At 35.4% G+C, this 19,014-nt stretch overlaps 1 protein-coding gene across 8 annotated transcripts; it reads right to left on the bottom strand.

Annotated features, from left to right (window-relative positions):
- Positions 1 to 1,217: 1,217 nt before the first annotated feature.
- Positions 1,218 to 18,724, bottom strand: LOC123710812 (collagen alpha-1(I) chain-like). Of its 8 annotated transcripts, none has more exons than XM_045663039.1 (20): positions 18,529 to 18,724; positions 17,173 to 17,268; positions 15,396 to 15,578; positions 14,216 to 14,346; positions 13,521 to 13,685; positions 13,143 to 13,271; positions 12,464 to 12,820; positions 12,203 to 12,323; positions 11,329 to 11,933; positions 10,624 to 10,732; positions 9,718 to 9,821; positions 8,980 to 9,106; positions 8,288 to 8,386; positions 7,899 to 7,985; positions 7,288 to 7,434; positions 6,871 to 6,985; positions 5,613 to 5,737; positions 5,153 to 5,337; positions 3,945 to 4,275; positions 1,218 to 3,801 (listed from the first exon to the last, which is right to left on the bottom strand). In XM_045663039.1, the coding sequence occupies exons 2-20, from the start codon at positions 17,240 to 17,242 to the stop codon at positions 3,029 to 3,031; spliced, it is 3,963 nt and encodes a 1,320-aa protein (XP_045518995.1). In that variant the 5' UTR covers positions 17,243 to 17,268; positions 18,529 to 18,724; the 3' UTR covers positions 1,218 to 3,028. The 8 variants fall into 8 exon arrangements, with proteins under 8 accessions (XP_045518995.1, XP_045518994.1, XP_045518989.1 ...); XM_045663038.1 differs by having other exon boundaries at positions 7,899 to 8,006; positions 11,329 to 11,921; XM_045663033.1 differs by having other exon boundaries at positions 7,899 to 8,006; positions 18,529 to 18,723.
- Positions 18,725 to 19,014: the final 290 nt, after the last annotated feature.

The raw sequence follows: 19,014 nt of genomic DNA, 5'->3' as shown, positions 1-19,014 counted from the left end.
AACTTTCTGGGCGGGCTTACTACTGAGTAGCGATTGCACAATCCTAGAACGTCCGCACTCTTTGTCTCTTTCGCACGTTGCTCCGTCCTTGTCGTACGGCGTTCTAGAGTGCTCAGTCTAGTTTCGAGAAAGTTCTGATCTTCTCTCTCTCTCTCTCGTATCATTTCGTCCTTGTCTCACACCTAGAAAGTTTGGTCTAGAATATTCCTTCATCAAAGGGGTATACCTAGGCCTGAAAACGCCTGAAAACGAGTCTATTGAAAACTGCACCACTCGACTACACATGTTCTGAAACCGACTGAAAAAAGGTTTCAGCTTCCTGAAAACTAGGGTAACATTATGAAAATTACAATTTTCTAATATGTGATTGACCCTCTCCTGAAACGGTCAGAAATCATATTACAGCCTGCTGAAAAGTTCTCTAACTAGTGGAAAAATCTAGAAACATGCAGTCGACCCGTCTTCGTAACAATATCATTGATATGTCGATGACGACCTTAATGCTCCGATCGGCCAGAAAGCTGGAGATCCAGTCGCATAATTTCTCGGGAAGCCTGTAGGCTGGAAGCTTCGAGAGCAGTGCTCAATGCCATACCTGATCGAAGGCTTTCGCTATGTCATAACTAACCGCTAGCGCCTCCCCTTTGGACTCGATTGCCTCTGCCCATCTATGTGTAAGAAGGTACAAGGCCGTACTGACAATCGTTTATCAGCTTGTGGCCCTCTAGACACCTCAAGAGCTGGCCAATAATATTGGATTCCATTATTTTTTAGAACAAGGAGGTTATAGTTATTGGGCGATTGTTGTAAGGATCAGAGCGATAGTTGTACGGATCAGAGCGATAGTTGTACGGATCAGAGCGATAGTTGTACGGATCAGAGCGATAGTTGTACGGATCAGAGCGATAGTTGTACGGATCAGAGCGATAGTTGTACGGATCAGAGCGATATTCTTTTTGCATGTATCTAAGCCGTCTTCCAGTACTTCGGGACAGTTCCGAGAGAACACAGGTACCGGAAAAGGCGCGTTAGCACCGGAGCCAACTCAGGAGCACAACTTCTGATTTATTACCAATACTGCGTGCGCAATATCACACAGCTATATTAAGTAATACCGATTCTATAACCAAATAAAAGGGGTTTAATCTCTGCCTTCAAATTGCATTAACTTTTTTTACATTAAAAGGAATAAAAATAAAACATGATTTTACAAGCATATTATATATATTTTTTATAATAATTAAGAATAAATTCTTACATCACAAGTTATAAAATAAATACATTTATTGCCTTAAATTAAGTCAAGTACTCTGTACAATTATTGTTAGTGATGTACAAACGATAAAAAAACGTTTAAAAAAAATAAAAAAGGGGCCTTACCAAGAGAAATAATAAGATTTCACATTTTATAATCTGTGTGACAAATCTACGAACAACTTAACAAATTGTGTCAGAATCACAACCAATAGTTTGCATCTTAATTTCATTTCTTATTTAATATTACACAAACTATATCATTGCTCTTCTCTTACCCTAAAACAAGAACCATTCTTTACCTTATAATATAATTAATTACATTTAAATTAAGACTATCTAATTTCTAGCGGGTGTTTCCTTATGGACCTGTGCTCTCACACAGCCCTTCGTAATCTCAGATTTATCTCATTCGGTGAGCCAATTTACAAAAGACATTGATTATGCTACATCATCGCGACTGGGGAAATTATCTACAACTCATTCTTAAGGTAGATAAAAAATTATTTTTAACATAAAACCAGAGACTAAAGATTCTAAAGATGCTGTTTTTGCATATTTCATAAGTTAAATGTTTCAATTTAAATACCACAGTTAAATTATTATAGACAAGGCAAAAAAAAATTCATTTGAAGTATTTGTATCTACCTGATGAAACAGAATTAATTTCAGTGTAATTCAACTATTCACTTCAATTCTCCATACGTTGAGCGTATAATCCACTTGGGGTAAAACACTTAATAAAAGGCATTGTTCAATAAAGGCCACTGTGACATCCACAATGCGCTTCCTTAACTATTGTAACAAATTCTACAAAATTTAACAGTTTGCCATAAACCTCTTAACCACTTTGAATGTAGCTGTGAATAGTAATTCCCATAACAGGTTAGACCGACAATTTCACAGCGACTACGAAGCTTAGCATATCCGCTTTAAGAGACGTCGCTGTGGACAATAAATATAGTAAAAAAAATATCACGAAAATCGAACGTGGCAAATAATATGGCATCAGAATTTTTAAGTACTCGAAAGTGTATAACTAAATGTTGTTCAGAAAAGAATTAATTTAATTCAAATACTACTGGCATGGAAGACAGAAAAACATTGCTCTCAGATCAAAAATAAGGAATAAGTTCATTAATAGCTAAGTCTCGTGAGCTACTGGCCGGAGAGCCATAAAATTAGAATATAAACCAATTTCCCTAAAAAATAACTAAGACTAAAATGGACAAAATATTGTTACATATAAATTATGTACTCGCGTGTCGTAAGTGACCAAACCGTGGACTCAATTGTTACACAAACATAACGCAGGGTCGGCAATAATTTCAAAATTGACTAGATATCTGTGTGCATAGGAATCGTATAAAATAGCTAAGTAAAGGAACCGATACACTGAAATTCTGGCGTTTGCATATAAAAATCATTATTGCCATTGCAAAAATATACTAAGTGTACTTTTAAATTATGTATACTACACGTAACATTTGTACAATTTGTACAAATCTATCAAAACCATTCAGTCACGAACCTAAAACGAACTGTTCAAAATAAGCTAGACGCAATAGAAAATCTCGTATCCGATATACAAAATCTCACAAAAACGCTAACGAAAATATAATTCACTGGTGAATAATCGATTAAGTACGTTCGCACTCGTTCAGTCTGACGTACGGGCCGCGTACGCGGGGACTCGAGGCCGAGTCCGTCTTTACGGGCCGTGTCCATATCACATTCACATAGCCAGTAGAGCGACACTGGGAACCAGTAGTCATCACTTGGACGGCTGGTAAGGGGGGTAGCCCTGATGCGGCTGCGCTGCCCTACTGCCCGTGGCGTACAACTGCTGCTGGAAGTTGTGGAACTGCGCCGCGTAGTTCGGGTCGGCCGTCGAGGGCACCGCGAATCCCTGGCCCTTAAACCCGGGGTTGGGGCCTCCCATCGAGGGGGGCAACGGCTGCGCCGCCCCCATTCTCACGTTCCCGGGACCCATGCCACCCTTCACTCCTCTGAAATTGGGGCCGCACATCGGATTAGGGCCCGGCCCGCCGAATGGGTCCCCTGCCATTTTGGGGGGTGAATTAAAACCGGCCGGGTAGTGGGGCATTCTCAGCATTCCGGGTGCTCTCATGACCCCTCGCATACCGCCCTCCATGTCCATTGCTCTCGCTCCAGGGAAATATTGCACACCTTTACTGCTGTCCATTTGCATTGGATTCGTGACTCTTTGTAAGAAGTCTAAGCTGGGGGGCCCCCTGGGGCCAGTGTTGCAAGGCATTTGGGGCCTCGTTGGCAAGTATTGAATTGTGTTAGGTGCGCTCGCTTTGACTTGAACATTTGCTCCATTAAACGGTGGCATTTTCCCTGCGCCACTCATCCGTGGTCCTAACATCGAGGCATCAGGGCCCATGGGCCCCATCGGTCCACCCATGGGGCCACCTCCCATTTTTGGACTAAGATTCATGTCAGGGGGAAAGTCGCCGCCCCCCATCATACTTTCCATGGGACCACCTAAACCTGGCCCACCCATTCCTTCCATATGGCAACCTGAAAATTATAGATGTTATAAAATTATAATCCATTTGAAATATCAATATATAACAAAACTATTTACGTTTATATATTTTAAATAAGTTATTTAAACTACAATCATAATAATCACCCGTAAGTAAGAAAAAAGCTCCACTTACCTAAATCATTCATCATCATGTGCGGGTGTCCATGTGGATGCATTGAATGGTGATGTTGCATATGATGGGGACCCGATCCAAAGGGTCCCATTCCTGACCCGTTCGGCCCCATTGGCCCTGACGAGCCGGGCCCACCCCCGACCGTATTCGTTAACTGTTGTGACATTTGTGCTAAAGAAGAGATCGGGTCAAATGAAGACGTTGCGGGGCCCATGGGTCCATTGGGGCCCTGGTTGGGATTAATGGGAATGTTGTCAGGCCTATTCATACTGCAGGGCCCCGGAAAAGGCCCAGGTAAACTCGTACTGTTCGGGCCGCCTGATAACGTCGTCTGAAACCATGATACAAATACAGCTTAGGAATTGTTAACTAATTATGTCAATATTAGAAATTCTTCTTCTAAGACTTATAGTATGAGATCCGGATTCGGATTAATAGAAAAAAATTAGCTTCAATTTGATATATAATTATATAAATAATAATATATATGTATCGAAATCCTGTTTACACCTGTGGGCAACGGCACCCGTGATTTTTTAAAAATCTTTATGTAAATTCCCGTGATGTAGACGATATTTTATTTAAATAAAAAGTGAACGTATGTTTTCCCAAAAATAATTTCATGAAAAATACTAGCGGCCAAATTCTGATAGGCAACTTTGTAGATATGTCGCAGTAAAGTAGTTAAATCAGAGAATTAATTGAATCTCTAGACAGTTAATTAAAAATCGATATTCAATCAAGTTGCTTAAGTTCCGTCAGACAAGTGAGTGAACGAAACGTTTAACGAGCTTCCTAAACGATCCTAGGCACCAAAACTAACCTAACCTAAGCATTTACAATAAAGCAAACCACGTAATTTCCAAGCTCTCCAAGCTCATGGTCACACCGAAATAACAATAACAAATGAATCTTGTTTTACATTGTTAATCAACACGCTGGCTTTCGGTCAGACAGATAGTTAAACGTTTTCGACGCTGCTTTATTTAAATCAAAATGCTAGCGACTTGATTGAATATCGGTCTATAGATTCAATTAACTCTCCGATTTATTTATAAATTCTCCTAATTATAAATATACATACAAAAATAGCCGATGAGCTTATCCTGCAGGCGGATCTTAGACCATTACACATAGACACATAAGGAACGGTCTTGGTGAATGGATTCTTTAATTTATCAGTAATTAATTATGAATTAATAACTTACTTCTGTATTGGAGGACATAGTATCGTCGGGGTGTGCTTGAGACATAGTGGTGACGGCACAACTGCTTTTCGCACAAGACACAGCATACGGTCCCTGGTTCATTCCAGACGAATCGCGTTGTGGGGTTTTCGAGGCACTTTCTTGATTAGACCTATTTGACGACGGACTCGGTCTTGACTTCTCATCTGTTAAAAAATATTCAACCTTCAATTAAAAAAAACAGTTTATTTTGTTTGTTGAAGCTATATGGAAAATTTAAATTTCCTATAAACTATAAATACTAATTCATTTATACAATATAAGAATTTTACTTAAAATGACAACAATAAAACTTGTAGATATATATTTATTTATAAGATTGTTTTTCCAAAGCTTCGTAGCTTACAAATTTTAATTCATTGATAAATTTTTAACAAAAATAAATCATATGATATTCCTTAATAAACATATATAAAAATACCTGTACACTTGTTTCCTGCGTTAGGTGTCTGTGGATTGTTAAAGTTGGGGCTCTGTTCGAGTGAGAATCGACCCGCTCGTTGCTCCGAAAGCGATGAATGCGGCTCTGGCGTTCCCGGCATCATACTGTATAAACATTTAATTTAAAAAATTCTTTTGACATATTACGTTCATTTTCTAAGCCAACCTAAGTATAACGAATATATACTTATATATTATAAAGAATATAAACTTTGGTTGGTTAGTATATGGAGATATAGTGTGTTGCGGGAACACCCTAAGCGTACTACGTACTTTACATAGTGTATTCTCAAATCTAATGAAATAGTAAAACTAAATTTTTCTATGTAGGTATTTTGACATTTTTGATGATATACTTTTAAAGAAAACAGTGTTTAACAAGTGTTAGTGTTGATTTAACAAGTAACAGAAAACACACAAAAATGTGTTTTCTTTAAATGTGTAAAAGCTATGTTAACAAAAGACAATACTAGTAATATATACTTATATCATCAAAAACACATTCTTGACACAGTTTCCATGCACCCATTATATGGGCCAAGGAACATGATACCAACACAATATGCAGCCAAATATAATAATTTTGGTTTGTTATTAATATTTATTTGTATTACTTTAGATTAAGGATTTAGCAAGATTTTATATATCATTTGGTTCTGCACTCATCATTTTATTTTTTTAGTTTTTCGCTTACTAGGGTTGCCTGGAAGAGATCGCTTATTAGCGATAAGGCCGCCCGTTGCATCCCTTGTAATTTTTATGTATTGTGTTATTTGTGTTTCTTTTATTTTGCAACGAAGTTTGAATAAATAAATAAAATAATCAGAGACCAAATATCAGTTTTGGCATAGAGGGTTCAGGATGCGACTCTCATCCCTGAGGTCGTAGGTTCGATCCGCAGCTGTGCACCAATTGACTTAGTTTCTATGTGCGCATTTAACATTAGCTCGAACGATGAAGGAAGACATCGTAAGGAAACAAGCTTGCTTTAGACCCTAAAAGTCAGCGTGTGTCATGCACAGAGGCCGTTCACCTACTAAACGAAACAGATTTAGAAATCCGAGGCCCATAACTAAAAAGGTTATATATGTATATAGAGCAAATGAACAACTGTCTTAGTCAATACATTGCATAGAACATTGACAGTTTGTACGTGAAAAAAAAAAGTATTAAAAACTCCTTTTAATGATTTTTTGACAACACTCAAAACGTGTCTCAATACTGAAACTGTTACATACCCAGCAGGTGATTTTTGATTGGAACTCGACTGCGGCGTTTGACCACCGCTATTCGAGGGCGGCCCGTTGTCCTTCAACGACGTGTTCGGCTGTTTCTGTATCGTCAACTCTTGGCCTATGGAAGAATATAATTAAAATTTGACACACTTATATTTTCAGGGACCTAATTGACCGCAATTGCTGCATAAGTGAAAGTAGATAATCACAAGTACAAGAGCTAATGTCAAAGAGCCGCCAAAGTAAGCACAATACGCAAGATGACCCAACGGTACAGAGTAACTCGACGAATTAGCCATAGAGTATGAAGTTGTTAGCACATTTTCACCAACCACCACCAATGAAAACATAAAATCAAGAGTTAGAAAGCAAGCGTTAAGTAACCCCCAAGCGTTGGGTTACAGCGACAAACAATGTTACCTTCGAATTGGTTGAGATAGGATATTTGTTGCGGAGATGGGACAGGCATCAAACTTGGCTCCTTGCTCTGTTGGTTCTTCTGACGCTGCGCGGCCAGACATTGCAGCGTTCGCACAAACACACCATCGTCCAATTTCTCCAATATCTCTATTGAGCCCAACATTCGCCAATATTCGGTCCGAAATTCACACGTTGGGATTCAAGCGTCAAGCGTTTGCGGAGGGGAGGGGGGAAAACAAAAAATTCGCATTACAACTACAGAAAAAAAACGAAAAGTCGGAGCGACGTAAAATAAATAAGCATTCCAATAAAATCGTGGTTGGGGAAAATGTCTAACATTAAAAAACAACATGCATTCTACTTCTATGGCTCACACTTCAAAATCAACTAAAATCCTATTAAGTGAATATTTTATTTTTGCACTTTGACAGCAGTACAGTGCAATAATTAAACTCATTGTAAAAATCTAGAAAAAACCATGCATATATGCGCCAAACTAAATAACTTTTGGCGTATGTGAATACGCGATCGCCCGCGTACTCTATATGAAAGGGATAGGTATACGTTCGAATGGTGAGTGCGAAAAGGACAGGTATATTTCAGTCGGTTACCTGGTGGATCGTGTTTGTGTTGTGGCTTGCAATGTGCGGGGCTGCTTAGAGCTGATCCGGCTCTCGGCGCTTCAGACGTGGGCGTGCCTTGTGACGGGGATTGAGTTGCTATATCAAAAATATTATTTAGCCTAATTTTTATATACCTAGTATTTTAAGAACGAAACGAAAATTACTTTATGCCTTTATGGTTTGTAAGGACTGATATATATATTTTTAATAATAAATTAGACTGTTTCGTTCTGCATACATCAAAGAAATAAGAATTTGAATTTAAAATAACTTTTAAAGAAATTCTATTTAGATAACATGTTCACAAGAAGAAAAAGCTTTCATATAACCTTGTATTGAATAATTTCCTAATAAAAAATAATGTTAGTATCACTTACCTATAGGTACCGAGGCAGATCTATGAAGGGGCGAAGCGCCATACGGCGGCGGAGGAAGGCATCCACCTCTCTCCGAACATGGGGACTTTACTTGTGTACCTATATACATACATTATTTATTGACACGAAAATAATGTAAGAAATTAGCGTTGGTATTCGTCAGAGATTATATATTTCACATGAATCCAAATTATAAAAAATAATATTAACAATAACGCGTAATTCAATCCCCGCCCCGCATCGTAACGTTTTACAAGAGGATCCCCCCCCCCCAAATTCGTTACGTAATACTTGAACGCTCCCGTATCCAAAAATATTGTCTCAAGTAAGACTAGGCTTATATAAGAAAAACACAAACATGTTTTAAAGTGAAAACATCTATAGTAACGTTGTAATTTGATAAAACGAAAGCGGCAGAAAAAGATATAGGGATTATACAGTTTTCAGACGTATGTTTTCTCATACATACGTCTGGAAACTGTATTGAGAATTATTATAGTTTATACTATTTTCTATTACATTATTATATTTACTATAATAGTATACTATTGAGAATTTCTAAAGTTATATTTGCCGTCTAGTTCCAAAAATGTCCAAGAGGTACTGCGTATCGAAACAATCGTTACCATCTGTTAACTATTCGCATCGCATTCGTTAAACGCATATTAATTACTAGAAAGCTTTATTCTTACTGAGTTCGGTGTCCATATTCTTGTCATCAAAGAACTGATGCTGTAGTTTCTGCCAGTCAATGTCATGTCCTGGACTTTTGGGGCTCCGAAGAGCATTCTTGTGTGGCCCTGGCCCATCGCCACCCATCTGAAAATACATAGGTCATAACAGTTAGAACGAAGTGTCCATTAAGCGTCGGGTCGGGTCGTTACGTTCCCTAAAATATGGTTGAGCAAAGCGATGGCTGATTCATGCGTCATGACTGTGAACTGGTGCTACTGTGTCTAGTCGACTCGTTCTTTTTTTGTATTAATGACCTAGTCTAAGCAATTTGTTTCGGGGCTGTATGGCAAGGCAAGGGTTTAATTTATAAAGTTGTGTTGTGGTTTCTGACATTTTCCTTTGAATAATTTTAATATAAAGGGAGGAGTTTTTTGCCCATTCTTCTCAGAACAACCTCCTGGTAGTTCTGCGAACGGATGGCGTAGTCTTTTTTTATAGGCTAATGTCCTACTTACTAATTAGAAACAAATATCACGAAAGAGATATATCTGAGGTGAGCCATTTTTAACATCTCTATTGTATGGAACATTGGTTACATTAGAGTTTATTTGGTTAGTCGCTGACCTCATAGACAACAGAATGATCAACTTTCTTATCTTAATCCTTAATTTAATAAAACTGATATTACAGTTATCATTAAGTTGCAATTTACAATACACAAAAATTAATGCAGTTGTGTGAATTGAAATACTAACATTTCTCCCCCGTCCGTAGTCATCACACATTCCATGATGGTCTGGTCCGCAATCACCGTGAGGCACCATTCCACCCATCATGCTACTTTCCATCATCATTCCACCTGCGGATAATAAGTCAATAAAACTCTTTAATAAAGTAAAGAAATATAGTAATTTTTCATATTTTTAGAACGGAGTCTCAAAATTAAAAAAATCTTAATATACATATCATGTTTGGTAAATTAAAGTTAAAACATTACTCTGTGAAGAATATTTAGGTAGGGTTTTAATTTTCCAATAACGTATATAATCTATATATATAAATCAATCCCTATTTCCCTTGGTGACGGCATCACGCGTGAACGGCTGGACCGATTTCGCTAATTCTTTTTGTGTTGTGTTTGTTATTGTATAGGTTATATATATTATGAAAGAAAAAAATAAGAAAATTTAAGAATACTTAACCACCATTTTAAGTAATCATGTTATGATATCAAATTTGTTTTTCTCAGTGCATAGTGCTTTTATAATTCAAACTTTGTGGCATTAATCTTGAAAATCCATGTTTTTACATATCGCCTGTTCCCTTGTCGGAATACCAACAAAAGTATTTTCATAAACATTCATAAACACGCCAGAAAAACAAACAAAGAATATCATAACATAGCTTTTACACATTAAGAAAATATATTATTATTATAAACTTATAATTTTAAATATAATTTTTTTTCTGAGCATTTTTAGTTGATTATACCAATTCAAAATAAATATTCATAGTTAAGCCAGGATAACGTCTGTCGGGTCCGCTACAAAATAAGTTATTAGTACTAATTTTTATTATTAAATTAAGTTATAATACAAGGGGTAAAATCTCGAGAAAGTCCTAATATTTTGTGCATAAATGTTTTGTAATTTTTAACTTACCATTCATAGCTGATAAATTAGGCCCAGGCATCATTCTAGGTCCCATGTGAGGTCCACCCATCATACACGGCTTGGGTCCTCCCATACCTCCCATGGGATTTGGCATACGCTGGAAATATTTATATTAAATTAACATACTAAAATATTAACAATAAGTTTGGTAATACAAACAACTCTTTCAAAATTAACTAAAATACATTTAAAGCAGTGAGTCAAATAAAAATTAAATTAGGATATTTTTACAAAAATTGTTCTGCAAACTTAACAAATATAGATTTAATATTATTCTGATTTATGTATATATATTCAAAGTTAAAAATCATTTATTCATATAGGTAACACAATGTACACTTATGAGCATCAAAAAAAAAAAAAGAAATACACATTAAATGCTTCTAATTTAACATTTACTGCAATAAACTCTTTGCCACTCTTTTGAATCGCCAAGTTATTTTTTTGTATTACACAACATTTGTAAGGAGCTGCAACCATTACACCATGTCCCACATGACATCAGCAGAAGGCAGTGTGAAATAGGAGCACCCCTTTATATATATAAATCACATACATAGGAATATATATATATATTTCCGTTACATACAATTTAATGACATCATATAAAATTTATAAGTGAATTTTTTTTACTAAAATTCTTTGCCTAAAGTGATTTTTAGTCATTGTAAATGCCTGTTAAAAGAAACTTACCCCCATAGGTCCGCCACACCCTCTGCCCATGTGCATATCATTACACATCGCAGACTTCATGTCTCCACACGCCCTTATACTCTTCATCCCACAAGGACCCATAGGCCCCATCGGTCCATTAGGCCCCATCGCAGACATCATAGGCCCGTTAGGTCCCATCATACCATTAGGCCCCATCGAACCGTGGCCACCCATGCCCATACCCGACCCCATTCCACCCATAGGTCCACCCATTGGCCCGTTAGGCCCCATTGGTCCCGGACCCATCGGCCCTCCCATGGGACCATTAGGTCCCATAGGACCAGACATGGTACAGTTTGGGCCCGAGTTCATGCCACTGGGCATGGACACCATAGGTCCGTTCGGTCCGGAGACCATCGGACCGTGTTGGGACATGGGTGGAAAAGACATGTTCATGTTGGCTGATGAGTTAGGCGGGTTGATTTCTGAGTTTTGCTGGGGATCCCCTGGCTGGTTGGGATTTGACCCACTTTCAGGGAATAATATCTGTTGCATTTTTCTTATCGTGGCCAATTGTTCCTCGCGATGAGCGCGCTGCTGCGGCGTGAGGTTTTCATCAGGTATTTTTACACCTACGGATGAGACTGAAGCTAAACATGGAATTATGATTCACTGTCGTTAAATTTGTTTGTAAAAATGATAAATTTCATTTATAGCATAGTGAAATTTATCAAGAAACCAAACTCATTTTTTTTATTAATAAATTTTATTGTAGCCCATATTTTCCATAATCACAATACTATGTCGATTCCACTAGTCCATCATTTAAACATACTAACATATTTAAAGTTCTAAGAGATTTCTGAAACTTTTATTCATAGAACGTGTTAAGGGTAAATAATAGTGAAGTCACCTTTAGGGCCAGATTGACAGGAGATATTGTCTCCGCCATTGTCCGATGAGCCAGCTTCAGAGCACGGCGGTAATTGCGCCGGCCCATTCGACATTCCATTTGACATTACGGAGGAGTTTTTCTGTAATAAGAGATTACTAAGTTAAATATTAAAACAATTTCATAATAGCTATATACTCTGCTGTTAAACTTGATATTGGTGAAAACCAGACCAAAAACATTAGTTACTTTTATAACAGCACAAAACATTGAATTACTCACGGTGTCCCAGGGCATTTCACCATCAGCACCGAGGCCGTCCATGACACCGCAGGACGGGGTGCCCCCTGGAAACCCATCCATGCCCATTTGACCCATTTGGCCCATTTGTCCCTTCATCATCATCATCTGATTAGGCCCTCCCATCCTGTTAGGCCCCATCATGTTGGGACCCATGTGACCCATGCCGTGTCCCATTGGGCCCATGTTAGGCCCCATGGGTCCCATCATATGTCCCATTTGATTAGGTCCCATCATGTTTGGTCCGCCCCTCAATCCACCTCGCTTAGCCATGGCCAAGTTGTTTAACCATTGCGCTGGATTCTGTTTGTTGAATTGCCCAATTTTGAGTGGATGTTTCTGAAATGTTAGAGTGAAATTTTTAACTACATTCTAGAAGTTGATGTTAGCAATTTTTTTAATTTAATATTATTGAGAACAAAAAAAACTTAATTGGCCTCATGTTTAAGGCTTACAAAGTTATATATTGTATCATGGAAGCGAGGGCTAACATAATTATAGGTGGAATCATAATTTTGTAAATATATATAATTATGTTTTTTTCTACAAAAATTTCTGTAATAAACAAAATATTTTTTGCCTTTAAAAAGGATTCTATGGATTTTACATAATACCTTACTTAATAAATCTTTGTCTAAATGTTTAATTGTAAAAAAATTACCTCTAGGTACTTCTTTGTGTTGGGTTGAGCACAATGGTATGCAATGATGGAGTGGTTCTGACCAGAAATGACAGCTTCAGCCGCTTTGTTGGCGAGTAGCGTAGAAAATACGAATATTTGACTTTGCTGCTGGGAAAACAAATATATTAATAAGATTTCCTATTAAAGATTACAATATTCATAAAAATATGTCATGTGTTTTTTATATGTATTTCCACTGTCTTTTTTCTGTTTTTGCTGAGTTTAAATGAGCCGTTGAAATATGAAAGAATAATTTCTCTATGATGAAACTTCAAAATATTTTGACTATCTCAACAGATTGCTTCTCCAATCAGGTCCTGTCATAAATAATGAATAACATTTACACATAATTTTTACCTCCATGCTCCCTGACTGTTTACTGATAACATTTGAGGGTAGGGTTTGTGCTTCACTCGACATGGGACCCATCGACACCCCTGGACCCATTGGCCCCGACCCACCCATGCGACAGGACCCCATGCCATCTGGACCATTTGGATTTCGGCAATTTTGGTTGCCATCCTGTAAAAAGTATTTAATATATCTTAGATATATACAGATAGCATTTAAATTATATTTTTGACATTAATGTATAATAATTATAATTATTCTTATGACTATCTGCAACACAATTTTGATAACATTGGTTTTGGAATTTTTGAGTAACACACTCTTGTGAACTTTTTTTTTCATTTTATAGAACGTTGTTCAGTGATACCGCCTCCCATGGACACGCAATGCTAGAGGACTCGCGAGTGCGTTGCCGGCCTTTGAAAATTGGTACGCTCTTTTATTTTCAATTACATATAATATAAGTTCTGCTGTTTCGAAGATACCAAAAAACCAATAAACATACAAAACTAAACTTTTATCATAATAAACAGATTCTCGGCCGATTAAAAGTTCGATTCTAAATTGTTACATTATACTGCAGCTCTCGCTCATATTAAAATTTCATAGATATTTTTTATTGATTTCTAGTTATGCTTAGAAATTATTTCGTTTCATCGTTTATAGTACAAACAGTAAAATATCACCTTAAATTGTCATACCTGTATATTTCCCGCATTACTTCTCAGTCCCGTCTGGGGGTCAATGATGTCATTGGAGTCTGAAGAAAGTCGCTCGGATTTCATCGATCCGGGACCTCCCAAATCACACTGTGGCGATTTTGTAGGATCACCTATAATATACAAATATGAAAAAATCTTCAAAAAATATTTATCGAGTATACTACTATACTAGACTATAGGTAATTTTTTTAAAGCTGTTGCTGTACTTTTTATGGGACTTCCATGAGAATGCACGACGGCTCTCATTATTTTCCCGATGTTTGTTGTGAAATAGGAAACGTCTACACTACACTATTTAATGTAATTATATCGAATGAACTAAAACCAGTTACTTTTATAAAGTTTGCACATTGCTAAGTTATAACACGAGTCACAAAAAGGTGACTTTTGCGCAGTCACCGAAAAGGTCTTGCGTTCATTTCTCGGAAAACGCTTGTTTTGCATAAATATCGAATTCGGATGATTTTTGGCTATTTAGATAATTAATACTTTAAACAAAATTATTTTGAATATACAACTAGTATTACAATTAATTAAGTATTTACCTAAACTTTTAATTAAAGTACTTAATTAGCTGACTACAGTAAAACCAAGCTAACTAAACTAACTGTAAAGTAGTTATGTATTTCCCAATGTTGGAATTTAAACTTTATACAAAGTAAATAAAAGTTATAATTGCTTATTTCAATCTTACGGTAAGATATCGGACACAGGTAGACGAGTAGGCTTTTTTATTATAGGGTCAATTAGAGATTACTTATTTTACCTGCTTAAGGATTATTTTAGGAAATTTCACAATTGTACTGTTATGTTAATAAAAGTTTAGCTGTTGTTCTAACATTAAAAAAAATAGTTCTTAAATGCTGTAATTTCAAAAACGTATTTGCATATATCACAGTTTGTACAATTAATGCTTACTGAAAAGACGACGAAACTTACGTGTAATTTAGTATTTGAATATTATAATTTAAAAAACTACTTAAGTTCAAATAAAAATCAATTTTACTATTCTAGAAGAATACATACTATTCTTAATTAAAAGAAATAATTATTAAAATATTGACTTTTAGTATATTGTCAGTTGTTTTCGTATCTCCGTGAAGTAATAATTATAATGCGACGCTACAACTGTTTCATTCATATAAAACACATCACTTACCATCGCTATCCATTAGGCCATCAATCTCCGTCTTTATGCCGTCAACACCCAAATCGGCTGAACCATCTTCCGCGCTACCTTGGCTGTGTGGTTCCATCTTCACTCTGTGCGGCCCGTCATCAGGCTCCTTTTTCAAGGCTGCTGGTGTCGGTAATGACGCTGACGGAGGTCGTGAGCCGTGCCCTAACGAAACGTTTAATTTAAAGTGTAAACTTCTACTACGGGTTTAATTTAGTTTTGAGTGTTGTCAAATAAAAAAATATTTGCGTTGTGAGTTGCTATTATGTTTCTTACAATTTCTTTTATGATGTAAACCCAGAATAAACAATAAGGCAATATAATAAACAAAAGTGCGTACACAGCTGCAGTTCCTATTAATTTCGGCAACTTGATATTTGCTGATTATTTTTAAAAGTACAAACAGTAGACTTGTATTGTGTGAATTACTTAAGGTATTAAGGGAAAATACAGTACATTATCAATAACAATGCAAGATGATAATTTCCAAATAATGTTTACATTTTTATTCATGTTTTAATGCAGATAATGTTTCTTTGATACTGCAGTGTGGCAGATCACATTTTCGTATTTCTTATTTTGGTAAGAGCAACATTAAAAAAATATCATTAAGTGATTTTGAAGTAAAAATAATCTAGACCTACTTTGCTTAAGTTAAAATAGCTTAAATCAGGCATATAGGTTGTGTCTATATGTGATTTGTTAACCAAAATGTTTATAAAAGAATTACTGTATCAACATCGAGTATAATATTGTTAATTAAAAAGTACTTAACAATTTCCCCAAATACAACAGCATTGCAAGTATATTTTCTATAGTGTTTATTCATACAATGCGAGCGGCAGTACTACTACTGCATATTGACTGTTCATTATTGTTTGGATTATAAAAATTTCCTATTTAGTATAACTGTATAAATCAGTCCTACCAACTGTAATTTAATTACATATAACCAGCTTTTCTGTGTAATTAAGAATTTTTTTAGAGGTTGTATAAAAATGTAGTGATAGCTATTCTTACTGGTTACTGGTTTTGCTTAACATATACAATTGCTTTAACAAGCGCAAGGTTTCGTAAGTTGCTTTAAGCACATTAATTATATGTATTGATAAATAAATGAACATAAGTTTGTTTTAACATGAAGTTAATTAAACACTCTAATTAATTTTATGCATTCTAATGGTACCTGTTTAAAAACATCCAATGCAACCTAATAGATTTTAGTGTTGTACGAAATCTCTTTGTAAAACGGCACCTTTCTACAACTTAACTGATTTTTAAACAGAAACCTTTGCTTTTTAAGGGTTTTGTTAATTTTACATGCTATAAACATGCTATTCTAATTTCATAACATAATAAATTATATACATATATGGTAAAACTCAATACTATATTGATAGTAATCTAACTTATTTCATAATTAGAAACAGCAATGGAAGAGTTGAAATACCTATTACAGCCAAGTTTGGTTACTAGGTAATTTAAGTCACTGCTCTATAAAATAGTTATTACTTTTAAACTGAGCCACAAATTAAAAGCATTTGCATAGTTTGTTTACAATTAACGTAAAAGTATCAACTTACTATCATTCATGCATTTTTTTTGTGTTAATCCTGAGAGTCCTAAATTTAGCTAAAAAACAAAAGGATTGTATTTGACTTCCCCTTTTTACCAGATGAGATTAGTAATATTTTAATTTGATTATAATATAATATTTATCTTATACATGTAGGAAATTCAATTAAATGCTATTAAGTACCTGGTTCTGTAGGGTCATTGGGCTCATCTTTCAGGCGGGCACCTCCGCCTTTCTCCTTCTCCTTGATCATACCCCTACGTGCCTTCGCCAACTTGACTGTTTAGAAAATTAAAATTACACTGTTAGTTTTAAAAACTTAAGTATCACAACAAGCGTTTACAGTTATAATATTATGTTTTTGTAAGTAAAATTTGCATTATTTACTTTGTCAGTTTTGTTTATTTTTAGATGTAAAGCAATATTGCTGGAGAATTAAATGCCTAATATTTCATGTTAAGTAAAGTCTAGATAGAATATATAAAATTTACATTTGTACTTATTTATCATGCAGGCATCCAAATTTAATAAACAATTAAATATTTGTAAAATTAATTTAGTACTATAATTATAAATTCATCATGGTTCAGAATCATCATTATCCTCTTCTCAATTAAAATAGGGTTTAAATGTATAGTTGTCTAATTGCACTTAAGCTTTATTGTATAATGTTTGCTAAGTTACATTTTATACATCTTCTATACTTTTTAAATTACAGTTTGTTCAAAGTTTTATGAATAAATTCAAACTATATGTCATGATTTTCTATTTAGTTCAAATTATACATATATTATTTTGAATTTTCAAAATTGAATAAAGCTAAATTATGTTAAGATTTATATGTTGTATGTCAATATATTGAACAGTGGAGAAAACAATATTTATTGGTTATAATGAGTAAAAATCCTATTATACCTGCCTTTTTAAAATAAAAGGACTTAATAGAATTAAAAATAAGAATGGTGAAATTATTTTGTGTGTAAACAGCACTTATAACAATTGTATACATACAAAATTTCGAGGATCTTTCGTCACAGGCGCAATAATTGGCACATATCCCACAAATTAACCGAGAGCCACTTCAGAACGTCATTTACTGCATCGTACAATCAAGATTATTAAAAATAGAGGCGATGAACAATATCACCTCATTAAAAAGTTCCCGACGCTTTTAACCAACCACTACACTAGACCTTTTATGCAAATTTTTATTTTATAGTTAAATTAAACCGCATTATGCCATTAAAATTCTAGCTTTAACTCTCCATACATAAACAATGAGATAGATCGGGTGTAGACAGGCGCGAAGCACATTAACGCACGTTTATTATGGCCGATTTATTGCAAGGGGCACGCTGTTTCAACAATAATCCACCTTCAGAGATAGCGTCTTATTTTAATTAATATCAATCAAGTGATCTAATTATGGTTTATCGAGAGGTATGCAGCGTGAAACAAAAAATCGGGATCGCTGACATTTTTGTTTATGGTACATGGACGAGACGAGATCCAGAATCCACAAATAGCGAATAAACTAACATGATTACCGCCTCCTGACGGATTCACTTCCACTTGATAACACAAATTATAGTATTTCTTCACATTTATGCAAGATTTTCAATGAAAAAATCACTCTTTTAATGATTATTTTCTTTCTAGCAGCATTTAACACAAATCACCACGCACACACAAGTCACAACACAACATACATAATATTAAGTATAGTATACACAGTATACCACAGCAACATACAACATTTGGCATTAACAGTTTACACATCCGCAGATGGGATGAATTGAATGGTTGCAGGTTGACATACAGTTAACAGACAACAGTACAAAAACTCTACAGTCTATTTCTCTCCTTCCCACTAAAACAACGACGACCAATAATGAGAAAGAGATAATAACGCTTTACCAATATTCTAGTTGCTATGTTTAAATATTATAGGTAATTTAAATGAAATAAAAATTATAACTTTTGACATCTCTAAAATAGTTTAGCTAATAGAAAATGAATTATTAT

Source organism: Pieris brassicae, chromosome 6 (assembly GCF_905147105.1).
Source record: "Pieris brassicae chromosome 6, ilPieBrab1.1, whole genome shotgun sequence".
In the NCBI taxonomy this organism is placed as follows: domain Eukaryota; kingdom Metazoa; phylum Arthropoda; class Insecta; order Lepidoptera; family Pieridae; genus Pieris; species Pieris brassicae.
The sequence above is the reverse complement of the archived record's forward strand: the minus strand, read 5'-3'. Positions and strand labels throughout refer to the sequence as shown.

What these genes read in the sequence shown, in the direction of transcription:
- LOC123710812 (XM_045663033.1), bottom strand. Translation starts at nt 17,242, where the DNA reads ATGATCAAGGAGAAGGAGAAAGGCGGAGGTGCCCGCCTGAAAGATGAG. An exon ending in GTGAAATGCCCTGGGACACC is followed by an intron (nt 12,324 to 12,463) that starts GTGAGTAATTCA and finishes CTCTTATTACAG; the next exon opens with AAAAACTCCTCCGTAATGTC. An exon ending in CGCAGGAAACAAGTGTACAG is followed by an intron (nt 5,338 to 5,612) that starts GTATTTTTATAT and finishes ATTTTTTAACAG; the next exon opens with ATGAGAAGTCAAGACCGAGT.